We start from the raw sequence: 23802 nt of genomic DNA on the forward strand, positions 1-23802 counted from the left end.
GGACCCACCCTGTTGCTAGTTAACCGGCCAATGGGAGCCATCCTGGTCTTAGGCAAGGAAGCCGTTTGGCCGCACCTGAGGTCTCCACCCTGTTGCTAAGTGTCCAGGAAGGGGTCTTAGGTCCGCCTTAGCCCTGCCTCGTTGCTAGGTAACGCGGTGGGCTGCCGCCGTTGCCAGGTAACCGGCTGCCAAGACCCTCATCCCCCACCCCTGTGGGCTGGCGGCCCAGGCCTCCGTGGGGGCCTCGGGGAACCCGAGGCCACGGGGAGCGCGGGCCGCAGCCCGCTTGGAAGCCAGGCCTGGTGCCGAGGGGCTGCACGACCCTTGACCAGAGGTGGTGAGGCGTTGCGGGGACAGTGTGCCCTCGGGCCAGTCCCGCCCTCTGGGAGCGCAGCAGCTTATGTTTATTCAGCGATTTTTCTGTGCCAGTCTCTGTAGGGATTTCTTAACGTTCACTGTGACATTGAGTTACAAGGGTCAGGTGAAGTGGGTGGTGGAAGTGCCATTTAACAGAGGGAGAAACTGAGGCACAGAGAGGAGATGCAACCTGCCCAAGGTCACACCGGTCACAGAGAAGTGGCAGGTCTAGGAGTTGAACCCAGAATCATTTGTTCATTCAGCTGATATTTGAGGAGCACCTAATAAGTGCCGGGCAGGGTGCTAAGCCTTGGGCTGCCTTTGGGGAGCAAAATCAGAATCAGTCCCTGTCCTTCTGGAGCTCACCATCTGGTGGGCGAGAGGGACACTGATCTCAAAAAGCACAAATAAATATAAATTGCAGTGGTGGAGCAGTGATGATATAATAGGGAGAGTCAGCCTCTGCTGGGGGTCAGGAAGGGCTGCCCAAGGGGAGTGACAAACCCGGCTGAGACATGAAGGAGGAATTGGACATAACTAGGACTTGGGTGCCTTTCCCAGGGGTTTTTGGGAAAGCTTCATAAAGGAGGGATCTCAAAACTTTTCAGAAGTGACCTGCTGCCTTCCCCCAAGTCCATCCCAGCTAGAAGCCAAGAGAGTATCTGGCCTCTTGCATTGGAGAGTAACAAGAATAGGACAGGACCAACAATATTAAACAACCCCCACATCAGTGAGTGAGAGAAACACGGGTGTCAGGCCTAGGTGAAGCGGGCAGGAATTAGCTCAGAAGCAGTAGGGAGTGAAGAGGTGAAATGACTGTCCCTTGCTGCTCCACTCCCCACCCCCAGCACTTTCCCAGAGTCCCTTAAGTGGGTTGCCTGCCTTGGATGCCACCCAAAGTCAACAGCTAGTGAGACCCAGTACTAGGCTCCCTTCTTCAACCTTCTTGGAGGCAAAGAAAGACACAGGACACACCAGGGGCTGGGAGGGTGCAGTGTTCCCCAAGTCTTTGTAGCACGTGTTCTTGTTTCCTCCCTGGCCACTGTGTTGCCAGAGGTCCGACAGGCTGCCTACTCAGATCACTCATTTCTTCAGCAGACATTTCATGAGCACCTAGTAGGCACCAATTCCAGTGCGGACCATCGCTCTGTGACTGAGGAGTTAGGGCTGAGCTCAAAACCTGTCTCTGCTGCTCAGGCTGCATGACCTAGGGCGAGTGTGTGAACTCGCTGAGCAGACGCACCAGGCAGGCTCAGCACCACCCATGGTCCACAGGCCATGTTAGTCCCCACGGACCCTGAGCCCTGGTAGGGGAGGTGCATGGAAGCTGACAGATCCAAGCAGACACATGGATCCAAATGGTCAGATCCCATTAGTCACAAGGACAAGGCCCCAGGTAATGCAGTTACCCAACCTCAGTTTGGGCTGGCAGGAGGAGAAGTGTTTACGAAGGGCTTCCTGGAGGAGGGAGATGCCAGAGCTGGGAAGGTGACCAGGTGTCAGTCAGGTGAACGAGGAGGTGTCACAGTGGGCCTGCTGGCCCTGGCAAGCCAAAAGTCCTGGGTAATGCTGGAGCCTGGAGGATGGCACCAAGAGGGCCGTGGGTGTTGAGGATGTCCAGATGGGAGAACAGGACAGAGGGAACCACTTTGATCCCAAGAAGGAACAGCCACCATAGGAGACAATAGCCTGGAAGAAGCATGATTATACGTGCCTTTCAGGAAGCTCCTGAGGCAGCTGTGGGTTTGCCTCCCATCCTCAGTGACCATCACACCATTTATTATTCCACTCCCCATGGACCTCATGTCTTGAAAGTTTGCCTTCTGCGCAGACTTCATTTAATAAAAAGAATAAGGTCAGGGAATTCACAACCACACAACTACCTGCCAGCCAGAGCCTCTGATCACCGAGGAAACCAGCGGGGCCACATTCAGCTGATAGAAAGCCCTCCATGGATATTTCTCTGCCCTTATCTTTCTTGCTTCTTTGCATCTTCTGACACCACTACTACGCTCCTCCTCAGCAGGCTTCTGTTGGCCTCGAGGTTGCAGTGCTCTCTATTTTCCCCGTTTCTCTCACTGACTGCTGCCCCTCATCTTCTGCCCTCCCCTTGGACGTCGGCTCCTCATGCTTGGGCCTGGCGTGCCTCCCGTACTGTTGTTCTCCTTGAGGCAGGCTTTGATTTATGTCACTGTGCCAATGACTCTCAAATTTGTTCCAAAGTCCAGAGCACTTATCTGGAGATCCACAGGCCTCCAGGACACCTTGGAGGTCTCACGGCCACCGCAAACTTGGCATTTCCCCAGATGAGCTCCCCGCCACCTGCCGGCCCTGTTCTCTCTCCCCATCTCAGTGACTGACACCACTATCCATGCAGCTGCCCACATTGGAGACATGGGCATTATCCTGGCCTCCTTTTCCTCACTGCCATGTTCACTGCACAGACTTTACTGAGCAGCTACTATGGGCCAGGCTCTGTTGTGGGTGCTGGGACACAGCCGTAAACGAGACGAAAGTGGTCACTGTTCTCAGGGAGTGTTAGACTCTGGTAGAAGCGACAGATGATAAATGAGGATACGAATATATAATGCAGTGGTGATGTGGGCAGTGAAGGTAAAGTGGGCTTGCGAATGGAAAGGGGCAGGATATGATCTTAGCCAGGGTGAGCAGGGAAGACTTCTTGGAGGTGGTGCCATCTGAGCTCGGGTCTGAGAACCGAGAAGATCTAGGCCAGGGCATTCTGGGCAGAGGGAACTGCAAGTGCAAAGCCCCTGAGGCAGGAGCAAATGTAGATGGCTTAGAGAGAGCTAGGGTGCTGACCAGGATGGCTGGAATGGGGTGAGCCCGGGGATCCTGGATGGAGAGGCATTGGAGGGGCTGTGAAGACATCCCATGGGGATGGACTTGCAGTTTGTTCTGTATGAGGGGAGGCTGGGGTAGCAGCAGTTTAAACAAGAAGCAGTCTGCTCTGATTCTGTTTAAGAACGCCTGTCTCACTGTCTGCGAGGAAGGAATTGTGGGGTCAAGATCAGCAGCAGGGGTTGAGGCTTGTCCCCTCATTGTTGCCTGCCTCCCTCCAATCTGTCCTGTCTCCTGCCTTTGTCCTGACCTGCAGCCTGAGCTCCGAGGCTGCCCCTACTCTACCTAACCAGTGCTCCTAGGTGTGCCCACATGGGCTGCACCCCTAACCCCATGGCTTTAGCCACACTGGTCCCTCTGCTTCTATCCTGCCTGTCCCCTCAGGCCTCAGTTTGAAGGTCATACCCTTGCAGAGTCTCTCATTTCCCCCTCACCAGCTGTCTCAGTGCAGGGACCCTGTTTGTCTTGGTCACCCCTGTGTCTCCAGGCCCAGCATGATGTATGGTAGACGGTATGAATGAGTGGACCTCTCTGCAGCCTTGGTGATGAAGGTGAGCAAAATAAATTGCTCCCTGCTCTTTCCTTTGAACACACTGGGGGCCCGGAGACTCCATGCCCGTGGCATCCCCCAAAATTGGACACATGGGGTAGAAGGTGGGCTTGGGAAGCCCAGGAAAGCAATATTTATCAAGCAGAAGTGGCCCTGAAGGGAGTGAGAAGTGGGGTTAGAATCCTGGCCCACCTTTGTTTGCTGTGTGACCTCAGGCAGGTGGTGCCACCTCTCTGGACATCACTGTCTATCTCTTTAAAAATATCAGTCCTGCTTCATGGTGGGGGGAGTATATGAGGCAATATATACTCCTGGCAAAGAATATATGAGAGGGTTTGTGGGAATCCCTGTGCCGGGGCCTGGTCCAGGTACCCATAAGCTCACGCACTGGGTGCTGAGTCTCTAAGAGGCCTTCTGAACAGCAGTGAGGGCACATGGTCCCTTGCCCATAGGCCACAAAGGAGAAACTAGAAAAGGAAGGTTCTCTCTCGCCTGCTTACTCACCTGCTCACTCACCTGCTCTCTCTCTCTCTCTCTCTCTCTGTCTGTCTGTCTCTGTCTGTCTCTCTCGCTGTCTGTCTCTCTCTCTCTCTCTCTGTCTCTCTCTCTCTGTCTCTCTCTCTGTCTCTCTCTCTCTGGCTTGTAACACTAAGACAATGTATCTTATGAAACTACAGGTTCTGAGGCAGGCGGCTCCCAGGCTGGTCAGCTCTGTGGTGTCATTCTCAGCATATTACTGAGTTATACCGCCAGCTGTCCTCATGGACACACAAGAGTGGCAGCAGCTCTAGGCGGCATCTCCAAATGGGGCCTTGCTCAGAATGGCATAGCTTCACACCTCCTTTTTCATTCCTTCAGGGAGGTGTAACTTCCATGTAACAGACTGTGTTTATTTAAAGCATATAGTTTGATGAGTTCAGTCATTGTGTATACCCAGGAAACCATAAACTCACATTCTATCACCCCCTAAAGCTTCCTCACACCCGTCTGTATCCAGCCTGTCCCCAGGCAGCCACTGATGTGTTTTCTGTTACCGTTTCCCAGGATTTATTTATTTAAGTGGAATCACGTAGATATGTTCTCCATTGTCTGGTTTCTTTCACTCGGCTCAGTGATCCTGAGATTCTCTCATGCTGTTGCCAGTGTCAGTAGTCATTCCTTTTCATAGCTGAGGAGTGTTCCATGGTGTGGCTGGACACAGTTTATGTCTCCATTCACCTGTTGAAGGACACTGGCATTCTCGCCAGCCTGAGTCTATTTAAAATAAGCTGCTGTGAACATCCATGCATGCGTCTTCATGTGGACGTATGGTTCCTTTCTCTTGGGTGAATACCTAAGAGAGTAATGGCTGGGTTATAAGCTGGATTATAACTTTCTGAGAACCTGTCAAACTTTATCAGAGTGGTTGTCCCATTTTCCTTTCCTATCGGCAGTGATGCTTCACATGCAAAACCACAGGCCATGAGAGAGAGATGAGGAGAAGAGCCTCTCTTGAGGCCACAGGCAGGTTCTAGTAGATGTGAACACTTAGCATGTCCCGCTCCTGACACAGACAGAAGAGCAGGGCTCATTAGCACAGAGAGGCTCTGAGAAGATCTACAATGAGAGCCTATGGGACATTGTTTAACCTGGCATCTCCTGAGTGACGCGGTCCTGGACTCTTGCCCCATAGCCCCCCTCCACGCTCCCTCTGGGAAGATTCCCACTGGCCCTTGTGGAAGTTCACTTGGTGAAATGCTTTCCTTGAGGAATCCCCTGGGGGATGGAGATCGGATGGCCCTTTGATGGACAGGTGTGTTTGGGGTCCCTGGAGGGAAGGAAGCTGGTGCGTCTCACCCCCCACCCCAGCCATCCAGCTGGTGGAACTCAGGATGAAAGTGTCTTCCCTGTCTTCCACCTCCACCCAGGTGCTCATCTGCCGGAACTACCGCGGCGACGTGGACATGTCGGAGGTGGAGCACTTCATGCCCATCCTGATGGAGAAAGAGGAGGAGGGGATGCTGTCACCTATCCTGGCCCATGGGGGAGTCCGCTTCATGTGGATCAAGCACAACAACCTGTATCGTATCCCTTGGCTAGGGGGCTCCCAGGGGGCTCCTGTGTGGACATGTGTGTGCATTCACACACACGTGCAACTGAGGGCTGCCAGCCCCTGCCCCGGCTGACCCAGGGCTGGCTCAGGCCAGTGGGGGCCATGAGGCACAGCCCTGTCTTTCTGGAGCTCCCTGCTGCCCAAGGGTGACCAGTGTGACAGAGGTCCAGGGAGCCAGGAAGGGTTCCCTGAGGAGGTGACATCCTGCAGGAGACCTGCAGGAAGGCCAGGTGTCTGCCAGCCACGGGAGCTGGCCAGCATGAGGAGCACTAGCCCAGGCGAAGTCTCATTCCGGAGCTGTAGTGGGGGTGACTGGAGCCCTGGGGCGGGTTGCATGGTAGGAGCAGGGCCCAAGTGGTCAGCAGGGTGTGCACTGCAAGGCCTCATAGGAAATCACCTTAATTGTGTTGGGAAGTCTTCAGAAGGTTTCAGGCAGAGGGGTGACACGGGCACGTTTGCATTTTCTGAAAGTGTCTGGCTGCTGAGTGGATGCCAGAATTCAGGGATCAGAAGTGGACATAGAGAGGGGTGGGGAGGTGGAGGTTGGCATCCAGGTGGGCAGGGTGGTGGCCTGGATCATGAAGGGTGGTGGGATACAGAGGAGGGAAGAGATTCCTCCCAACCCTGCCCAGATCTCAGAGCCCCCCCGTGCTCAGGCTCATGTGGAGACCTGGCTGAGCCAGTTTCCATCCGTGAGGTCTGACCGGCCCCCCCCATGGCTTTGGTCAGGCACATTCTGATATCCGCACTGCTGCAAGAAGGGCATGGCTTTGCAGCACACAGCCCTGTTCAGACCCAAGCTCCAGTTGGTATGTGACTGGAGGCAAGTCCTCACCTTCCCACAGTCCAGTGAGAGCAGGACTGTTAGGGTCCGTTGAGCTGGTGCATATGCATCACACCCGGCAGACGTGGGTTCTGTCTCCTTTCCCGTGTTCATGGAGACACACAGGACCTCGCTAGTGCAGGTGTGGTCCACGGGCCTGAGCATCCCCTGGGAGCCTTTTGGAAATGCAGAATCCCAGATCCCATGCAGCCTTGCTGGGTCAGAATCTGCATTGTAGCAAGGCCGTCCCTAGTGATTTGTGTACATGTTACAGGGTGGGAGGTGTTGGCCTGGGACCTTCATCCAGTGCCCTGAGGTCTGGCTCCCTTCATCGTGCCTCTGTTTCTTCACCCCTCTCTGGAAGGCCTCAGGGGCAGCTCTGTAGAGTATGGCAGGTGGCCTGTGAGCCAAGAGTTGGCTATCTTGGAAGCTGCCCTGGGTCTGGGCGGTGGTTGCCCGGGTATGGAGAGGAGGGAGGGGCAGCTGTGTCAGCGCAGTAGGAGCCGTCAGACCAGTTTCCAGTTGGGCGCCAGTGTTTCACGCATGGGCAGCCAGGGAGGAGACATCGAGGGCTTGCCCTCTGGGTGCCAGTGCCCAGCTCACCCTGCCTGAGTTCCAGCCTGAGTTCCATCGTCAGGTGGCAGTTTCCAGCAAGGCCCAGCCATGAGGGTCAGAGGTGCCCTCTGCCCCTCCTTAGAGAGCACCTGGATGGCATGTTGCCCAGACTAGAGGTGGGAAGCCAGCACTCCTTTGACTGGCCCAGCTCCATTTCCTGGGGCCCTGCACTGGGCCAGTTGAGGCAGGAAGTGAGGTGGAGGCAGTCCCTTTCTCCCTCCCAGAGCTCACAGCTTGGCACTGGAGTGGCACAGGCTTGTTGTGAATGGCCAGGGCGCAGTGCACAGGAACTGGCCTCCCTGGGTGGCTTGAGGCCCTTTAAGGAAAGAGGAACAGGAAGTGCCCAGTATACACTGACCCCAAGAGGTGAGGACATAACCCACACCCACCCGCCGTTCCCCCCCCGCCCATCAGAGGGAGTGTGCCAGACACTTTACATACATCACCTCAGTAAATCCACTCTCAGGCCCCCATCATACTAGTGAGAAAATGGAGGCTTCGTTCAAAAGGTTTGCTTCAGGGGCAAAGGCTCAAAGAAAGGCTTGAGCTAGAATTGGCCCTGGCTGCTTCCACCGGAGCCTGCCTGGGGAGCCCTGGACCTCAGGAGGGTCACGTAAGCGATGGGCTTTGGAGAAGGGCTGACTGTGCTCCTGCTTCCCACTCTGGGATGACCCGCGCTACCTCCTCTTGCCCCAGGCTGCTCACCCCACCTGAAGTGCCCTCTACCACACCCTGGGCTTCAGCCCTCAGCTCAGGCATCAGCTCCTCAGGGCAGCCCCCGCTACCCAGCAGCTGGGGTGGGTTCCCTGTGCCCCCTGCTGCCCCTCTGTCAGCTGAGCGCTCCCTGGGAGCCGGGACCTCCTCTGTCTGTAACTGCTGTGTCCCAGGCCCAGCTCAGACCAGGAGGTCGGTAACCCGCTGAGGGCCGAGTCTTGGCTTGGGGTGGCTTCAAAACATGCAGTGAACTGGGGTCTGTGGGGTGGCAGCCCAGGCCTCTGACTGCTCCTTAACTGCAGCCGCCACGCAGTGGTCGCCACCTCTAAGAAGAACGCGTGCGTGTCACTGGTGTTCTCCTTCCTCTACAAGGTGGTGCAGGTGAGTTGAGCCACAGGGGCCACAGGGGTATCCGTCACCCTGGCACTGCAGTGTGCCTCACCATACCAGCCTCCCGAGGGCTGCAGCATCCCTAGGGAGTTTGGAGCTGGAACCCCAGAAGTGAGATGGGGGAGCTCCACGTGATCCGTGAGTGGGATTCTGTGGCCTTAGTTGCTCCTCTGCCTGGTGAAGAGAGGAAAGTGAACGGGAGGTGGGGCTCAGGCCAGGTGAGCCATGACTCCAAGAGGGACAGGTATGCTCCCTAGCTGGCTGTGGAAGGGTGGAGGGTAACCAGATGAGTCAGAGATTAGGAAGGTGGGATAAGCAGGAGGAGGGTGGAGCCAAGTTCTGTTCAGAATCTTGTGGGGGCGGGGCCTAAAGGCACAGAGGCCTGAGGCCCTACCTTGGAGAGAGGTGACACACAGCAGGCCCAGCTGACAGCTGGGGAGGCAGAGAGCAGCACATGCAAAGGCCCTGGCGGGGGAGTGCATGTGGTGCAGCCAGGGAACATCAGGTGGGCCAGTGTGCTCAGGACAGAGTGTGGGGCTGCTATCAGCAAGGTGACAGGGCTAGACCATAGGGGTGGGCGGGGTGGGCGGGGTGGGCAGGGGTGGGATGTACAGGGCCTAGTGAGGAGTTCAGATTTCATTCCAAGTCTGGCGAGAGATGGTGGAGGGCACTAAGCAGGAGACTGACAAGACCTGATTCGAGGTAAGATCATCTCTGGCTGCTGAGTAGAAAAAGCACTTGAAGGCAGCTGGGAGGCCAGGCCGGTTTCCAGGAGAGAGATGGAGGGGCGCGGCCAAAGTGGGGGCTGTGGGGTTGAAGAAAGTGGGCAGCTGGGCCCAGGAGGCCTGGGGTGGGCCCAGGAAAGCTTTCATCCCTCAGATGGTGCCCTGTGCAGCCCGATCAGGAGCCATCTACGCCAGACGCTGGGGAACAGGCTGGTGTGGGCAGTGAGGACATGGGCGCAGGAGAGCAGCATGTCCCCCGGGGAGGCCCCGGGTGCAGGCTGAGGAGTAGGCCTGCATTCCGGAGCTGTCGCAGGCCGGGCTGCACTGCCTGTGATTTCAGGGGAGAGGCCCAGGGTTGCGGTCCTGGGGTGTGGGGACCGGGAAGCGGGAAGGAGGAACTTCTCCCTGAAGTGTCTGGCATCGCCTGTCTGCTTCAGTGTTTGCGCTCGTGAAAGAGCTTCGACTAAGCTCCTCTTCCCTTTGTCTCCTTTGGCGTCCCTGCTTTGATCCTCTTAATTTTCTGTTGAAATGGGGCAGATTCGTCTGCAGGCACAGCTGTACAGACTGGAGTTCAGGGAGGCCAGAGGAGGCTGAAAGAGCCACTTGTCCCCTCCGCAGTGGTTCCTGTCCCTCACCTGAGTCACTCCTGGCTCAGAGGCAAAGGGTGATAGTTACAGTCAGAATTAAAGGGAAGATGGGAAGGGGCCCCAGGCCTGGGAGTGTCTGTCAGGGAGGGGAGGAGGGGTGGGGCTTCTGACCAGGCCTGACGCCTGTCCTCCCCCAGCCTGGTTCCCGCCTCATAGGCGGCCACTGCTGTCCTCCTGCCCACAAGGCCCCGTCCATAGCACTCTGGGAAACGGGCAAACGCAGCTCGTGGACAAAAGGGCTGTTAGCAGGGACCTCAGGGCATGAAGGGCAAATGAACGCGTGCAAGCGTTCATCCCCTCGTCCTTCCTCTCAACGATCTGCCCCCCACGCAACACCACAGGTATTTTCGGAATATTTCAAGGAGCTGGAAGAGGAGAGTATCCGCGACAACTTCGTCATCATCTACGAGCTGCTGGATGAGCTCATGGACTTCGGCTACCCCCAGACCACAGACAGCAAGATCCTGCAGGAGTGAGTGGGTGGGATGGGCCCGGGGATGGGGGGCGGGGGTCAGGCCCCTCCTGAGTGACGTCACAACATTGATGTCGTCAGCAGGTTTGGAGGTGGAGGAAGCAAACGTATGTTCATGTTGTTGGTCCCCCTGCCCTGTCTCCAGCCGCACCAGAAGTTTATAAGTCACTGGGACAGCTGTGGGTCCTTTTTCCACACAGCATCCGTGCGTAGCATGAGCATTTTTCCTGTTGCGAGGTCTTCATTTCCATCCACAGAAGTGTGCTAAATGGCTTGTTACTAGGGAGTCACCTGCCTTTGTTTTTATTGTCGTAAATGAAGCTATGATGAAAAATCTCCCTCCTTTGGAATCCTGCCCATCAAGTAACAGTCACCGTGGATTAAGCACTTCCCGTGAACCAGGCCCTGTGCGAGCACTTTTTTCACTCCATTCACAATCAGGGGTGCTGTCTTCCCATTTTACAGGAGAGCAGAGGGACACTCAGAGAAGCCACATTAACTTCAGCACATCTCACATCTGTTGTTCCCCAAGTGGAATCAGGGTCACCAGGTTATACCCCTAGGAGGTTGGTCCCTTCTGCACCCCCAGCGGGGGAGCACTTCATGCCCACTTCTTGTTTTCCTCACCAACACTGTCTCCTTGGCTCCCTAAAAGTGACCACTCTGCACTCACTGTAACTGAAGAGTTTGTTGGAGGCTTTGGAAATCGTAAGATATTCTTGTGTTAAACAGCCTCAGGCGAAACCAGAGCCTGCCTTTCCTGGCCCTGCTACAGGGAGGGGCTGTTTTGAAGAATGTCTGTGCCTGAGCTGCTTAACTGTGAGCCCGGGCCCACAGGTACATAACTCAGGAAGGCCACAAGTTGGAAACAGGGGCCCCACGGCCCCCAGCCACCGTCACCAACGCAGTGTCCTGGCGCTCTGAGGGCATCAAGTACCGGAAGAACGAGGTGTTCTTGGACGTCATTGAGTCTGTCAATCTCCTGGTAGGCTTCCTTTTCTTTTTTTGAAATTTTATCTTCTCCATGATTGGAAATAAAAGCAGCTCTACTTTTAAAACTAGCAAGGCCCTGAGAAACAGGTAGTTTCTGTGTGATAGCAGATCAGCGGGATTCAGGATGGGCTGCTCATTGCAATGTGAGCTTGTTTTATCTTCATTAGTTTCTGTTCTTATTTAGAGTGAATGCATGCACATCATTAAAAAAAAAAAAAGTGTATAGAGTTTGAAAGTGAAGGGCTCTGTAATCAGAAGGGCCACATCGCTTAAGGATTCGTTGTCACCCTTTGGGACCTCGTGCTGTAGATATACAGACATACGTTGTTTTTCTGTGAAACTGAGAGCGTAAGATGTAGTTCTCCTGTGACTTGTTTTTGGGGTTTTTTGGTTTTTGGTTTTTACTGTTTTGTGTATGTTTGTTTGTTTGTTTTTTCATTTTATTTTTTAAGTTACTATTTGGTAATTGACCATATTTTCTATGAATTTTAGCACATGTACAGATTTGTGTACCCATTACCATAACCAGGAATCAGAACAGCTCCATCACCTCAGAAACCTCCCTGGATGCTGCCTCTTGGTAGTCACACCCTCCTGCCTGTTCCCAACCCCTGGCAACTGCTGATCTGGTCTTCATCACTATAGTTCTGTTGTATGAGTGGAATCGTACAGTGTGTGTCAGTTTGAATCTAGCTTCTTTCAGTATAACGCCTTTGAGATTCATCCAAGTTGCTCTGTTATCAAAAGTTTATTTCTTCTTATATTTGTTTATTTTATATGTTGAACTACAGTATGTTTATCCATTCACCCATCAAAGGACATCTGGGTTGTTTCCAGTGTTTGGCAGTTGTTAAAAGAGTTGCTATAAACATTTCATGTATAGGTTTATGTGTGGACAGAAGTTTTCATCTCTCTGCGGCAGATACCCTGCAGTGGGATTGCTGGGTCATATGGTAAGTGTATGTTTAACTGTGTAAGAAACTGCCATACTGTTTTCCAGAGTGGCTGTTAACATTTTTGCATTTTCACCAGTAGCAGATGAGAGTTCCAGTTGCTCCACATCCTTGATCAACATTTTAATTTTTGTCATCCTAATAGGTGTCTCATCATGGCTTTAATGTGCATTTCCCTAATGGTTAATGATGTTGAGCATCTTTCTATGTGCTTCTTTGTCATCATTATGCTCTTTGGAGAAGTGTCTCTTCATATCTTCTGATCATTTTTGAGTTGTTTGTTTTCTGATTGTTGAGTTTTGAAAGTTCTTTATGTATTCTGGATAAAGTCTTCTGTCACATATGTGATTTGCAAATATTTTCTCCTAGTCTGTCACTTTTCTTTTCATTCTATTGGCATTGTCTTTCATGGAGCAAAAGTTTTTAATTTTGAGAAAGTCCAAATGTCGTTTTTTAAATTGATTAAGCTTTTGGTGCCATGTCTGAGAACTCATTGTCAAACCCAAGGTCACATAGATTTTCTCCTAAATTTTCTTCTAAAAGTTTTATAGTTTTACATTTAGGTCTATGATATTTTTGACTTAAATTTTATTTGAGGTGTGAGGCATATATCCATTTTTTTGCATATTGAACATTTTTTTTCATTTGTTGTAAAATCATTTTGGAAAATATTATCCTTTTTCCATTGAATTGCTTTTGCATTTTTGTCAAAGAACAGTTGGCCATATTGTGCAACTCCATTTCTGGACTCTGTTCTTTTCCATCGATCTGTATATCTGTTCCTTCACCAATAGCCACACTGGCTTGATAACTGTAACTTTATAGTAAGTCTGAAAATCAGATAATGTAAATCTCACAACATTCTTCTTTTTCAAAATTGTTTAGCTCTTTAGTTCCTTTGTGTAGAGTTTTAGAATCAGCTTGTCTGGGATTTTGATTGGTGTTGTGTTAAATAACTCTATTAATCAATTTGGGGAGATTTGATATCTTTAGTATATTAAGTCTCACAATCCATGAGTGCAGTATGTCTCTCTATATACATTTAGGTCATCTTTGATTTCTTTCATCAGCATTTTCTAGTTTTTACCATGTACAAATTTTTTGTTAGATTTATACCTAAGTATTTCATTTTTTGGAAGCCATTGTAAATTGCTTAGTTTTAATTTTATTTGGTAGAATTCACCTGCAAAACTATCTGAGCCTGGAGATTTATTTTTCAGTACGAATTTCAATTATTTAATGGTTATAGGATTATTTGGGTTTTCTGTTTCATCTCGAGAGAGTTTTGGTAGTTTGCTGTTTTTAAGAAATTGATCTATTTCATCTAAGTCACTGAGTTTATATGCACAGTGTTGTTTATAGTATTCCCTTATTACCTTTTTCATGTGTACAGGATCTGTACTGATACACTCTCTTTCATTTCCGATATTGGTAATTTATGTTCTTTCTTTTCTCTTTGTCAATCTTATGAGAGGTTTATCTGTTTTATTGATTTTCACAAAGAATCAACTTTTGATTTCATTGATTTCCTCTATTATTTTTCTGTTTTCAATCACAGTGATTTCTGCTCTTATCTCTAATATTTTCTTCCTCATGATTTTGGCTTATTTTGCTCTTCTTTTTCTAGTTTCTTAAAGTGGAAACTAAAGATACTAATTTGAAACTTTCTTCTTTTCTAATATAAACATTTAATGCTATAAATTTCTCTCTAAGCACTACTTTAGCTGTATCCTACACTGATATGTTGGATTTTCATTTTTGTTCAAAATATTTTCAAATTGCCCTTGAGACTTTCTTTTTGACCCATGGCTTATTTAATAAAAGTGTTGTTTAATTTCTAAATGTTTGCAGGTTTTTCTGTTATCTCATTGTCATTGATTTGTTTTAAGATTTATTTATTATTTATTTATATATATATTTTTTATTATTTATTTTTGGCTGCATCAGGTCTTAGTTGCAGCATGTGGGCTCTTCATTGTGGCGCACGGGCTTCTCTCTACTGTGGCGTGCAGGTTTTCTCTTCTCTAGTTGTGGCGCCCAGGCTCCAGGGTGCATGGGCTCTGTAGTTGTGGTGCGCAGGTTCCAGAGCACGTGAGCTCTGTAGTTTGAGGCACACAGGCTCTCTAGTTGAGGCGCGCAAGCTCAGTAGTTGTGGCACGTGGGCTTATTTGCCCTGTGGCACGTGGGATCTTAGTTCCCTGACTAGGGATCGAACCCACGTCCCCGGCATTGTAAGGCGGATTCTTTACCACTGGACCACCAGGGAAGTCGCTGTCATTGATTTTTAATTTAATTCTATTATTGTCTGAGAATATAGTTTATATACTGTCAGTTCTTTAAAGTTTGTTAAGGTCTGTTTTAATGAACCAGAATATGATCTATCTTGGTGAATGTTCCATGTACCCTTGAAAAAAATGTATATTCTGCTCTTGGAGAGAGTGTTCTGTAAATACCAATTAAATCCAGTTGGTTAATGGCATTGTTCAATTCTTCTAGCAATTCTTGCTAATTTTCTGTCTACTGGTTCTACCTGTTACTGAGGAGCATTCAAATCTCCAGCTATAATTGTGAATTTGTCTGTGTCTTTGCTTCACATATTTTGAAGTTCTGTTATTAGGTGCAAAGGGATTTAGGATTCTTCTGTTTTCTTGGTGAACTGACCCCTTTATCATTATATAATGTCCCTCTTTATTCCTGATAATTTTTTTGCTCTGAGGTCTGTTTTGCTATTAATATTGTCACTCTGGAATTCTTTTGATTAGTGTTTACATGGTATATGTCTTTCTATCCTTTTACTCCTTTTTTAAAAAAATCCTTTTACTTTTAACTTAACCTGTGCCGTATATCTTGTAGAAAACATATAATTGAGTCATTTTTTAAATCCATTCTGACAGTCTCTGTCTTTTATATATTTAGAGCATTTATACTTACTGTAACTGTTAATTTGCTTGGATTAAAATATACCACTTTATTGCCTTCTGTTTTTCATTCCTTTGTTTCCTTTTCCTATCTTTCTGTGATCTTTTTGAACATTTGTAGCTTTCCATTTTGTTTCTTCACTCTTTTTTTTCTTCGTATAGTTATTTTAGTGGTTGCTATAAAATACTCTAGAGTTAATATTTTACAGCTTCAATTGGAATTTAGAAACTTTACTGCCCCGTTATAGAGTCGTCCTGTATATTCATCTATATACATTGAAAACCATATCATACAGTGTTAAAATTTTTGCTTTCGATTGTCAAACATACTTTAAAGAACTCAACAGGAGAAAGAGAAGACTCTCTACCATATTTACCCAGATATTTACTATTTCTGTTGCTCTCCCCTCATTTCCAATTTTCCAGGTTTCCTTCTGGTACAATTTCAGTTCCATCTAAAAAGATTCTTTCAGCAGTTCTTTCAAAACAGGCCTACTGGCTACAGATTCCCTTCGTTTTCCTTCATCTTAGAATGTCTTTACTTCATCTTCATTCCAAAAGGAAATTGTCACTGGATATCAAATTCTGGGTTAACAGTTCTCTTTTAGTACCTTAAAAATGTTGTGTCACTTCCGTCTGGACTCCATGGTTTCTGATGAAAATCCACAGTCACTCGAATCGGTATTCCCCTGTAGGTAATGTGTTGTTTTTCTCTGGCTGTTTTCCACATTTTTTCTTTGTGTTTAGTTTTCAGCAGATAGCTTATGATGTGTCTAGGTATGGATATCTTTGGATTCCTACTGTTTGGGGCTTGTTCAGCTTCTTGGATCTGTAGATTTATGTATTTTACCAAACTCGGGATGTTTTCATCCATTATTTCTTAAAATATGTTTTCACCATTTCACTCTTTCTCATTTCCGTCTGGACTCCAGTGACATAAATGTTAGACCTTCTGTTATTGTCCCAAGGGTCTCTGAGGCTCTGTTCATTCTATTCCATCTTTTTTTTCTCTCTATTGTTTAGATTGGATAAGTCCTATTGATCTGCTTTCAAGTTCACTGACCGTTTCCTATGTTCTCTCCATTCTGCTATTAAGCCCATTCAGTGATGTTTTTGTTATTGTATTTTTCAGTTCTAAAATTTCCATTTGATTCTTCTTCTTACAGTCTTATTTCTTTCCCAAGACTTTCTAGTTTGACATTTGTTGCAAGAGTGTTTGCAGTTTTTATCCTAGCTATTTAATGTCTGTCAGATAATCCCAATATCCATATCATTGTTGGTGTCTGTTGATTTTATTTTCCATGTGAGCTGAAATTTTCGTGGTTCTTTGTATGCTGAGTAATTTTAGATTATATCCTGGGGTAAGATTCTAGGTCTTATTTAAATTATACAGAAAATGTTGATTTTGTTTGTTTGTTTGTTTTAGCTGACAGTTGTCCTGGTTAGGTTCAGGCCACAAGTTTCAACCCCCAATCTGTGGGCCATGAGAATCAGTTCAGTTTTCAAAGCCGTTGTGCCCTTTGCTATTTAAATCTATCCCAAATATGCACTGCCCAGTGGTCTGTCAGGGACTGGGGAGAGTTTGGTTCTTGGTGTCTTTGGCGTGCTAATTAGGATCATATCCTTGCATGCCTGGTTCTAGAGAGATCTGGAGACATAAACAACTTCATGAGGTTGCTTACCTGAACCTTTCACTCTCTGCTCTCTACCTGGTGCTTTCTGGCTGGGGGCTTCCCTTTTTGGTTCTGTGGCCAAAAACTCAGGGCTCTAGGTCCCTACTCTCGCGCCTGTCTGCACTTGGGCTGAAATCCTGGGTTTGCCCCACCCTCTCAGAAAGGCAGCTGAATTGCCTAGGGCCTGGGACTTGAGAAAACAGAGAAAAGGGGGTAAATGAGGGATATCCCTACTCCTTCTGAGCGGCAGGAGTCCCCTTCTGGCCCTGGAGCTAGAGCCAGAGGCTTCCACAAGCTCTGACTGCACCGTACTTCTTGGTTCCACTTGCAGGTTTCTGCTGCACTTGCACGTGGGTAGCGGGGTAGGGAGGGCTGCTCGTTCAGTCGGCTCCTCCCAGACCCACCTTTTCAGTCTTCCAGTAGTTGCCCATGCGTCCTGCCCAGGTTTTATAGCTGTAGTCAGTGGTAGAGAAAGGGTGATGCAGGCCAGTCCCATCTCACCTGCAGCCTGCCTGTCACCTCTCGGGAGAGGGCCTCACTCCCATTACCTGGGCAGACAAGGACTGGCTGGGCCAATCCAGTCATGTGGGCCACTTAGGTGTGCCCATTTCTGACTGTTACAGCCAGTGCAGAAATGAGCATGATTGCTCATCCTCAGATGTGTGTTTGGGCATCTCCTTTATCTGGGCAGGATTTCTGGAGGGCTGAGTTCCCAGACATGCAATTGCTAAGTAACAGTGCCTTCCAAAAAGATTCTCCCAGTGGACTGAATATAAACGTATTTGCTCTCTTACTTACTAAGCCATGAGGCAAGACAGTGGCCTCACTCACTGTGTTCCCCTCCTGCCTGAGGACCTTCGTCTGAATTGTTTACTGAGCCCAGAACATGGCTGTAGGGTGTCCTAAGGTGGAGAAGCAATCCCAGGGAGCAGCTTATAAACAACTGCCTGGGAAAGTGCTGGGAGTTCAGGGGCGTCCCAGCCGCAGTGTGTCCCTACACATGGTGCTGCCCAAGGACCCCTGTTCTTCCATACAAGGGGCAGCAAGAGGCAGGTATGGACATCCCAGTCATGTTGGAACACACCTTCCTAAGTCTGGTTGCAGAACTGGCGGCCTTCAGAGTCAACATTGGCCTCCAGATTCTGAAAATCTTGTTGTACTAGTATAATTAGGCAGCCGATCCCCCAGCAAACATCTCCTCCATGCCCACCCTGGGGAAGGCACCAGCTTTGGGCTGCCAGTCACGCCTCCGCACCGTCCTGGTTGCTGCCCAGGTGGCCAGGATTAGCCTTAGAGGCTGCATGGCTTTTGTCTCCACTTCCTGAGCCTTCTTTCCCATCATTCAGCTATAGAGGGTGGTGCAGTCCCAACTCCCCAAGGGGAGATAGCCCCGCAGAGAAGGGGGTCTAAGGGCAGACTGTCGGGGGGGAACACGGAGGACCCGCAGAGTAAGGCAGGTGGTAGTGCCAGCCGCCCAGAGCCCAGGGGCGAAGGGCCATGTCTGCACGGGCTCGCCGAGTGCCCGCTGCCCCAGGCACTGTCCTCATGCTGGACCCAGCAGTGAGCAGCCTGACATGACCCCTAACCCGAGCGTGGACAGGATGGATGGACAGGCAGACAGGGCTGGCAAGAGGCAGAGGAGGAAGCAGCTTCTGTGTGCTGTGGGGTCAGGTTGCTGCCTGATGAGGCGAGGACAGTGAGAGGCCAGCATGGTCAGAGCATAGTGAGCGACGGGAAGTGACGGAGCCACACCCTGCAGGGCCTGCTGTCCTGTTTTGTGCCTTTCTCGGGGTCATCGTCCACATGGCGCCTCAGTTCTCCACTTCCCTCAGAGGCGAAGGGCTTTCATGTGTGCACGTGTTACTTGCAGACATCTGAGTTAAAGACTGGACAGATTTTCCTGCTTCTTTGCAGAAATCGGAAACTCAGGCCCTCCAAGGAACGGCCCATATGGCCCTAGGGCCTCTGAGTTTGTAGCCCTCTGTTTTACTTGCTGGTGTGGATGTGGCCTCGTGCAGAATGGCACTGTGGGGTGGTGGTCCAGGCTATGGCCCCAGCACCTCTGCCAGCCACTCTGTGCCCTCGGCGTGTGGCATCCTCTCTGTGCCTCAGTGTCCTCGTCTCTAAAATGGGCCCAAGGAGAGGTGCTCCAGCAGCCTGGCCCCCTGAGGACAGTCTCCGGGTTTGCCCATCGTCCTGCTGTGATTTTTAGTTGCACTCTCAGATGCCTTCCGGTTTGCACAGGGTAGCCCAAGTCACAGCCCCGCCCTGTTGAGGAGGAGCTGCTCAGTCAGTGTTGTAGCTGTGATTGTATTTGCTTAAGTCTATTGTTATTTTGGATCGGTGGTTATCAGACATCTGGGCAGCCCTGGGAGCAGGGTCCAGGAAGCTCCGTCTTCCAACAAGCCCTTGGGACTTTGCCAGGCCCCACATGGAGAAACAGAGATTTCCAGGAAAGTCAGTCTGGCCTGCTCCCAGCAGATGAGCAGACCTGGTAGAGTCCCTGCCCAGGCCAGCAGAGCACACGGCCTCAAGCCACCAGGTCTGCCCTGGGCATCCCAAGAGCAACTTAGAGTAGAGCCCTCAGAGAGGATTCCAGGCACAGTATCACCTGGCCCATCTGCGAGGGAAGAGCCTAGTGTGGCCTGAGGACTAGAAGGCGGGACCTGTAAGTGTCTGCCTCCCTGGCCTGGCCTGGCACTGCCTCCCCAGCTCAGGGGACAGTGAGAAGGGCTTCGAGAATGGGAGGGTCACACAGCGTGGTGGGGGACAGTGACCGGTGCGTGGGGCCTCCCCTCACCCCCTCCTCGCCACCTCCTAGGTCAGTGCCAACGGTAACGTCCTACGCAGTGAGATTGTGGGCTCCATCAAGATGCGGGTCTTCCTGTCGGGCATGCCTGAGCTGCGCCTGGGCCTCAACGACAAGGTTCTCTTCGACAACACGGGCCGTGAGTATGCCACCGGGGCCCAGGTTTCACCCCTGGGGCAGCTGAGGGACTGTTCACAAGTTCATCTCAAGCACTTGGCTTAGAAACATTTTCACGTTGTTTACAAGACAACTGTGAAAACGAATAAACTAACACCTGGACTTAGAGGACATGGGAGAGTGAAAATACTCAAGTCAAGCCCCCTTGTTGCTCCAAGGGCCAGAGGTGCAGGTGAGTACCTTAGGGGCCAAAGCACATGTAGCATCATACAACAGGTCCTCAACTCCACCCTACTGGAAGGTACTGCGGGGCTCGCTCTCCCCTCCCAGACCCAGTTTCTGCCCTCACCTCTGGCGTTGGGTCTGGGCTGTTCAAAAGCCACATACAGTGGTTCGAGCATGCGCTGCCTGGCCTGGATGTAGCACTTCCCATGGTGGGGCATGGCCAGAGCAGCCTCAGGAGCCCAGGGTGGCTGGGGCTCCGTGTTTGCAAACTGGACCACCAGCCTCCCCGCCAACCACAGGTCCACCGGCGGCTGGAGCAGTGGAGCGTGTTGTCATAGTTACGTATGCAGCATTGCTAGTGAGGGCCTCTCTGATGTTAGCCCATCAGAGCAGCTCCCCTCTCAGGACTGAGCTTAACCCACACAGCCTCTCTGGGCTGGGAAAACCAAGACAGGACCCCAGGGATGACAGGACCGACCGGGGCCCTCAGGGAGCCCCAAGCCATCACCGAGCACCCCCAGTGGGGTCTGTTAATCATTCAGCAAACATGTCCCAGGCAGCAACCCTGGCTGGGGACTCATTGTGAACTAAGCCTACTAGCCCTGTCCTCAGCCCAATCTTGGGACGTAATGGGGCTTCCAGGGGGGTGAGGAGAGATGGGGCGTGGCTGCCTCAGAAGCCGGCCCCCTTGGTGTTCGTGGCCCAAGATACTCTCACAGATCTGGGAGCAGCTCTGCTCTGCTCTGTCAGGAGTGAACCCTAGACAGTGGGAGCATTGCTGAGAGAGTGGCCTGGGGGCCCTAGGGGCTGTCCCACCCTCACCCCCACCTCCCCTCAGGTGGCAAAAGCAAGTCCGTGGAGCTGGAGGACGTGAAGTTCCACCAGTGTGTGCGGCTCTCTCGCTTTGAGAACGACCGCACCATCTCCTTCATCCCACCCGATGGCGAGTTCGAGCTCATGTCCTACCGCCTCAACACCCATGTGAGTGCACCAGCCACCAGCCAAGAGGGCCCCCAGGCCGCCGACCCTGCTCCTCCCCTGGGGCAGCCTCCCTCCTCTTCCCTGCTGGCTGGGAGCCGTCCCTGTCCACAGCGAGTCTCACGTCTTGTGAGGTGATGCCCAGGATGGGCACAGCTCCCCATGAGCAGCCTGGGCTCCAAGGAGCCTGTTTGACAATGCAAGGCTCTGAACTTTCTGAACTGAGGGGCCAGACCCCTTTGACACCACTGCCCCTTTCCCAGGCATTCCCCACCAGAGCGTCCTCGGTGATGTTTTCTGCATTTTCTCTAATGCTCTGACCCATCCTGGCACCAGCTGTGGAGCCACGAGCAGCAGTGTGCTGGGCTCACACCTGGCCCTGTGGTCCCTTGCCCTCAGTTTCCCCTCTGTGAAACGACTGGTTGTGAGCACCATCTTTACTCTCCCCGACAGGTCAAGCCCTTGATCTGGATCGAGTCCGTGATTGAAAAGCATTCCCACAGCCGCATCGAGTACATGATCAAGGTGTGTGTGCATCCTGCACGCAGCATCAGCCAGGCGTGTGGGGCATAAGAGGGGGGATTTGGGCTCCCCCACCTAGTGCAGGCCTTCTGGTATCTCTGGCCTGTCCGGGGCCTTGGGCACAGAGAGGACACACTGCCCGGGTCTTGTGTGCGGCCACTGTGGCAGTGGCCTTTGACCAAGTGTCCAGGTGGAGCACTCCTGCCACTCAGTGACCTCACCTAGCCCAGGCCAGCCCTGGTCACACAGACCTTTTCCCTGGAGGCCAGGGCCAGAGGGAGGGTTCGGGAGTCCCAAAGGCCAAGGGGGCAGGAGGGCAGAGACTGACCGTCCAAAGTTGAGCTTAAGGAAAACCTCAGGGGGCGGGAGAGGGCGTGGGGGTCAGCTCAGTGCTGGGAGTGGGACTCCTAGAGGCCAGGCCAAGAGGCATGTGGCCCTTGTGGGAGCAGGCTGGGTGGGAGCCAGGCTGTCTCACCTTCGCCCGCTGCAACCTTGGCCACATTGGCCTCGTCTCCAGGCCAAGAGCCAGTTCAAGCGGCGGTCAACAGCCAACAATGTGGAGATCCACATCCCTGTGCCCAACGATGCCGATTCACCCAAGTTCAAGACGACAGTGGGGAGCGTCAAGTGGGTCCCCGAGAACAGTGAGATTGTGTGGTCCATCAAGTCCTTCCCGGTGAGCACCATTCTCGGTGGGGCACCCCCTCCAGACAGGCATGGGCAGAGGCCTGCTTGGCTCAGCCTGGCTGGGGCAGGGGTGGGGCTGGGGCCCAGGGTAGGGGGGCACTCCACCTTCCTCTTGTGTGTGAACCGGCCTGTCTTCAGAGTCACGGCAGGGGTCCCCCTCTCCCTCCTCCTTCCTCCCCCTGACACTCCTGTTTAGAGCTCAGCATCCCTCCTGGGGAACAGACTGCCTTGGGGCCAGAGCCTCACGGGAATCCAGCACCAGCTCCAGGAAGGTAGAGCACTTCCTGCCCCGGCCCACAGGCTGGTATAGCCACCTGGCTTGTGTTCAGGATTTTGAGCACTTGAGTCTGGGTTTGTGGGAAGAGTGCCCTGGGACTGGAAGATGGGTAAGCGGCTGTGCCAACTCAGGGTGCGGCCCATTGCCATTCTCATGAAAAACGAGATGGAGCACTTTTTCATGTCTCAGAGGACTGTTTGTGCTTCTTTCTCTGGAAATTGTAGTAGCTGTCTCTTGCTCACTTCTCTATCAAGTTTGCTCATTTTCTTCTTAGTTTCCAAAAGCTGTTTACACATGGGCAAGATTAGTACCTTTTCTTTGATATCAGTTGCAAATGGTATTTCTCAGTGTTTGGTGTTAGTCTTTTGACTTTGCTTCTGGTGTTTTTTGCTGTGTAACCTTTTTGATTGCTTCTTCTTTTAATTGTTGTTTAATGTAGTCACATTTCTGTCTTTCTTTTATTGTGTTTGGATTTTAAGTCATGATTTGAAAGGCTTCCCCATTCCAGGCTATAAAGCAATTCACCCATGTTTGCTTCTAGGACGAGTGCAGTAGTATTTTTCACCTTAGACTTTAGGTCCTTTTGGAGCACAGTCTGGTAAATGGGTAACATACAGATCCAACTTAATCTTTTCCCACGTGGCTATCCAGTTTCCTAACATCATTCACTAAAATGTCCCATCTTTTGCCAGTGGTTTGAAATGCCGTGTTTTTCAAAAATCAAATTTTCATGCGGCATTAGGTCTCTTTCTGAGCGTCCTCTTGTCTGTCTCTCCATGCCGCAAGGCCACATTTTAACTTTATTCTATGTTTTAACATCTGGTAGGGCCAACCCTACCCCCACCGTAACTCCCCACAACCTCACTGCTTGTCTGTTTCCTGGCAACTCTTGCTTGTTTCATTTTTCTTATAAATTTTACAATCAGTTTGTTTGCACTAAATTTGTAAGTTAATTGGGAAGGATTAACACCTTTTTGAGGCCGAATTATCCTATCAATAGCCTTGCCCCACTCTCACCTTTGTGCCTTTTAGGAATGTTTTAATGCTTACCTTATATATACCTCATATGGCCTCTCCCATTGTCTTTAAAGGTACTTTTATTTAAATATGACATGCAGAAAAGTAACAAGTGATATGTGTACAACTCAGTGAATTTCCTCAGAGTGAACACAACTGAACCGGATAAAAGCCACAGAACACTCCTTGCCTCTAGGACACCCCAAAGATCTCCTCTGGTTTTGCATATTTCTCATTAAGATAATTTTTTTTTTTTTTTTTTTTTTTTTTTTTTATTTTTTTTGGTACCCAGGCCTCTCTCTGTTGTGGCCTCTCCCTTTGCAGAGCACAGGTTCCGGACGCGCAGGCTCAGCGGCCATGGCTCACGGGCTCAGCCGCTCCGCGGCATG

The 23802-nt window shown here is 50.9% G+C and overlaps 1 protein-coding gene across 2 annotated transcripts in view; it reads left to right on the forward strand.

Annotated features, from left to right (window-relative positions):
- AP1M1 (adaptor related protein complex 1 subunit mu 1) overlaps positions 1–23802 on the forward strand; it is a 29658-nt gene that overhangs the window by 266 nt on the left and 5590 nt on the right. Inside the window, exons 2-9 of one of the 2 annotated variants that reach the window (XM_007460986.1) lie at positions 5674–5830; positions 8324–8391; positions 10114–10244; positions 11082–11229; positions 19603–19729; positions 20771–20913; positions 21364–21435; positions 21950–22108. In XM_007460986.1, coding sequence (XP_007461048.1) covers positions 5674–5830; positions 8324–8391; positions 10114–10244; positions 11082–11229; positions 19603–19729; positions 20771–20913; positions 21364–21435; positions 21950–22108 — 1005 coding nt within the window. The remainder of the gene's footprint in view (positions 1–5673; positions 5831–8323; positions 8392–10113; positions 10245–11081; positions 11230–19602; positions 19730–20770; positions 20914–21363; positions 21436–21949; positions 22109–23802) is intronic. The other variant, XM_007460987.1, reaches the window with a different exon arrangement.

This window comes from Lipotes vexillifer, unplaced genomic scaffold (assembly GCF_000442215.2).
Source record: "Lipotes vexillifer unplaced genomic scaffold, Lipotes_vexillifer_v1.1 scaffold469, whole genome shotgun sequence".
NCBI lineage: Eukaryota > Metazoa > Chordata > Mammalia > Artiodactyla > Lipotidae > Lipotes > Lipotes vexillifer.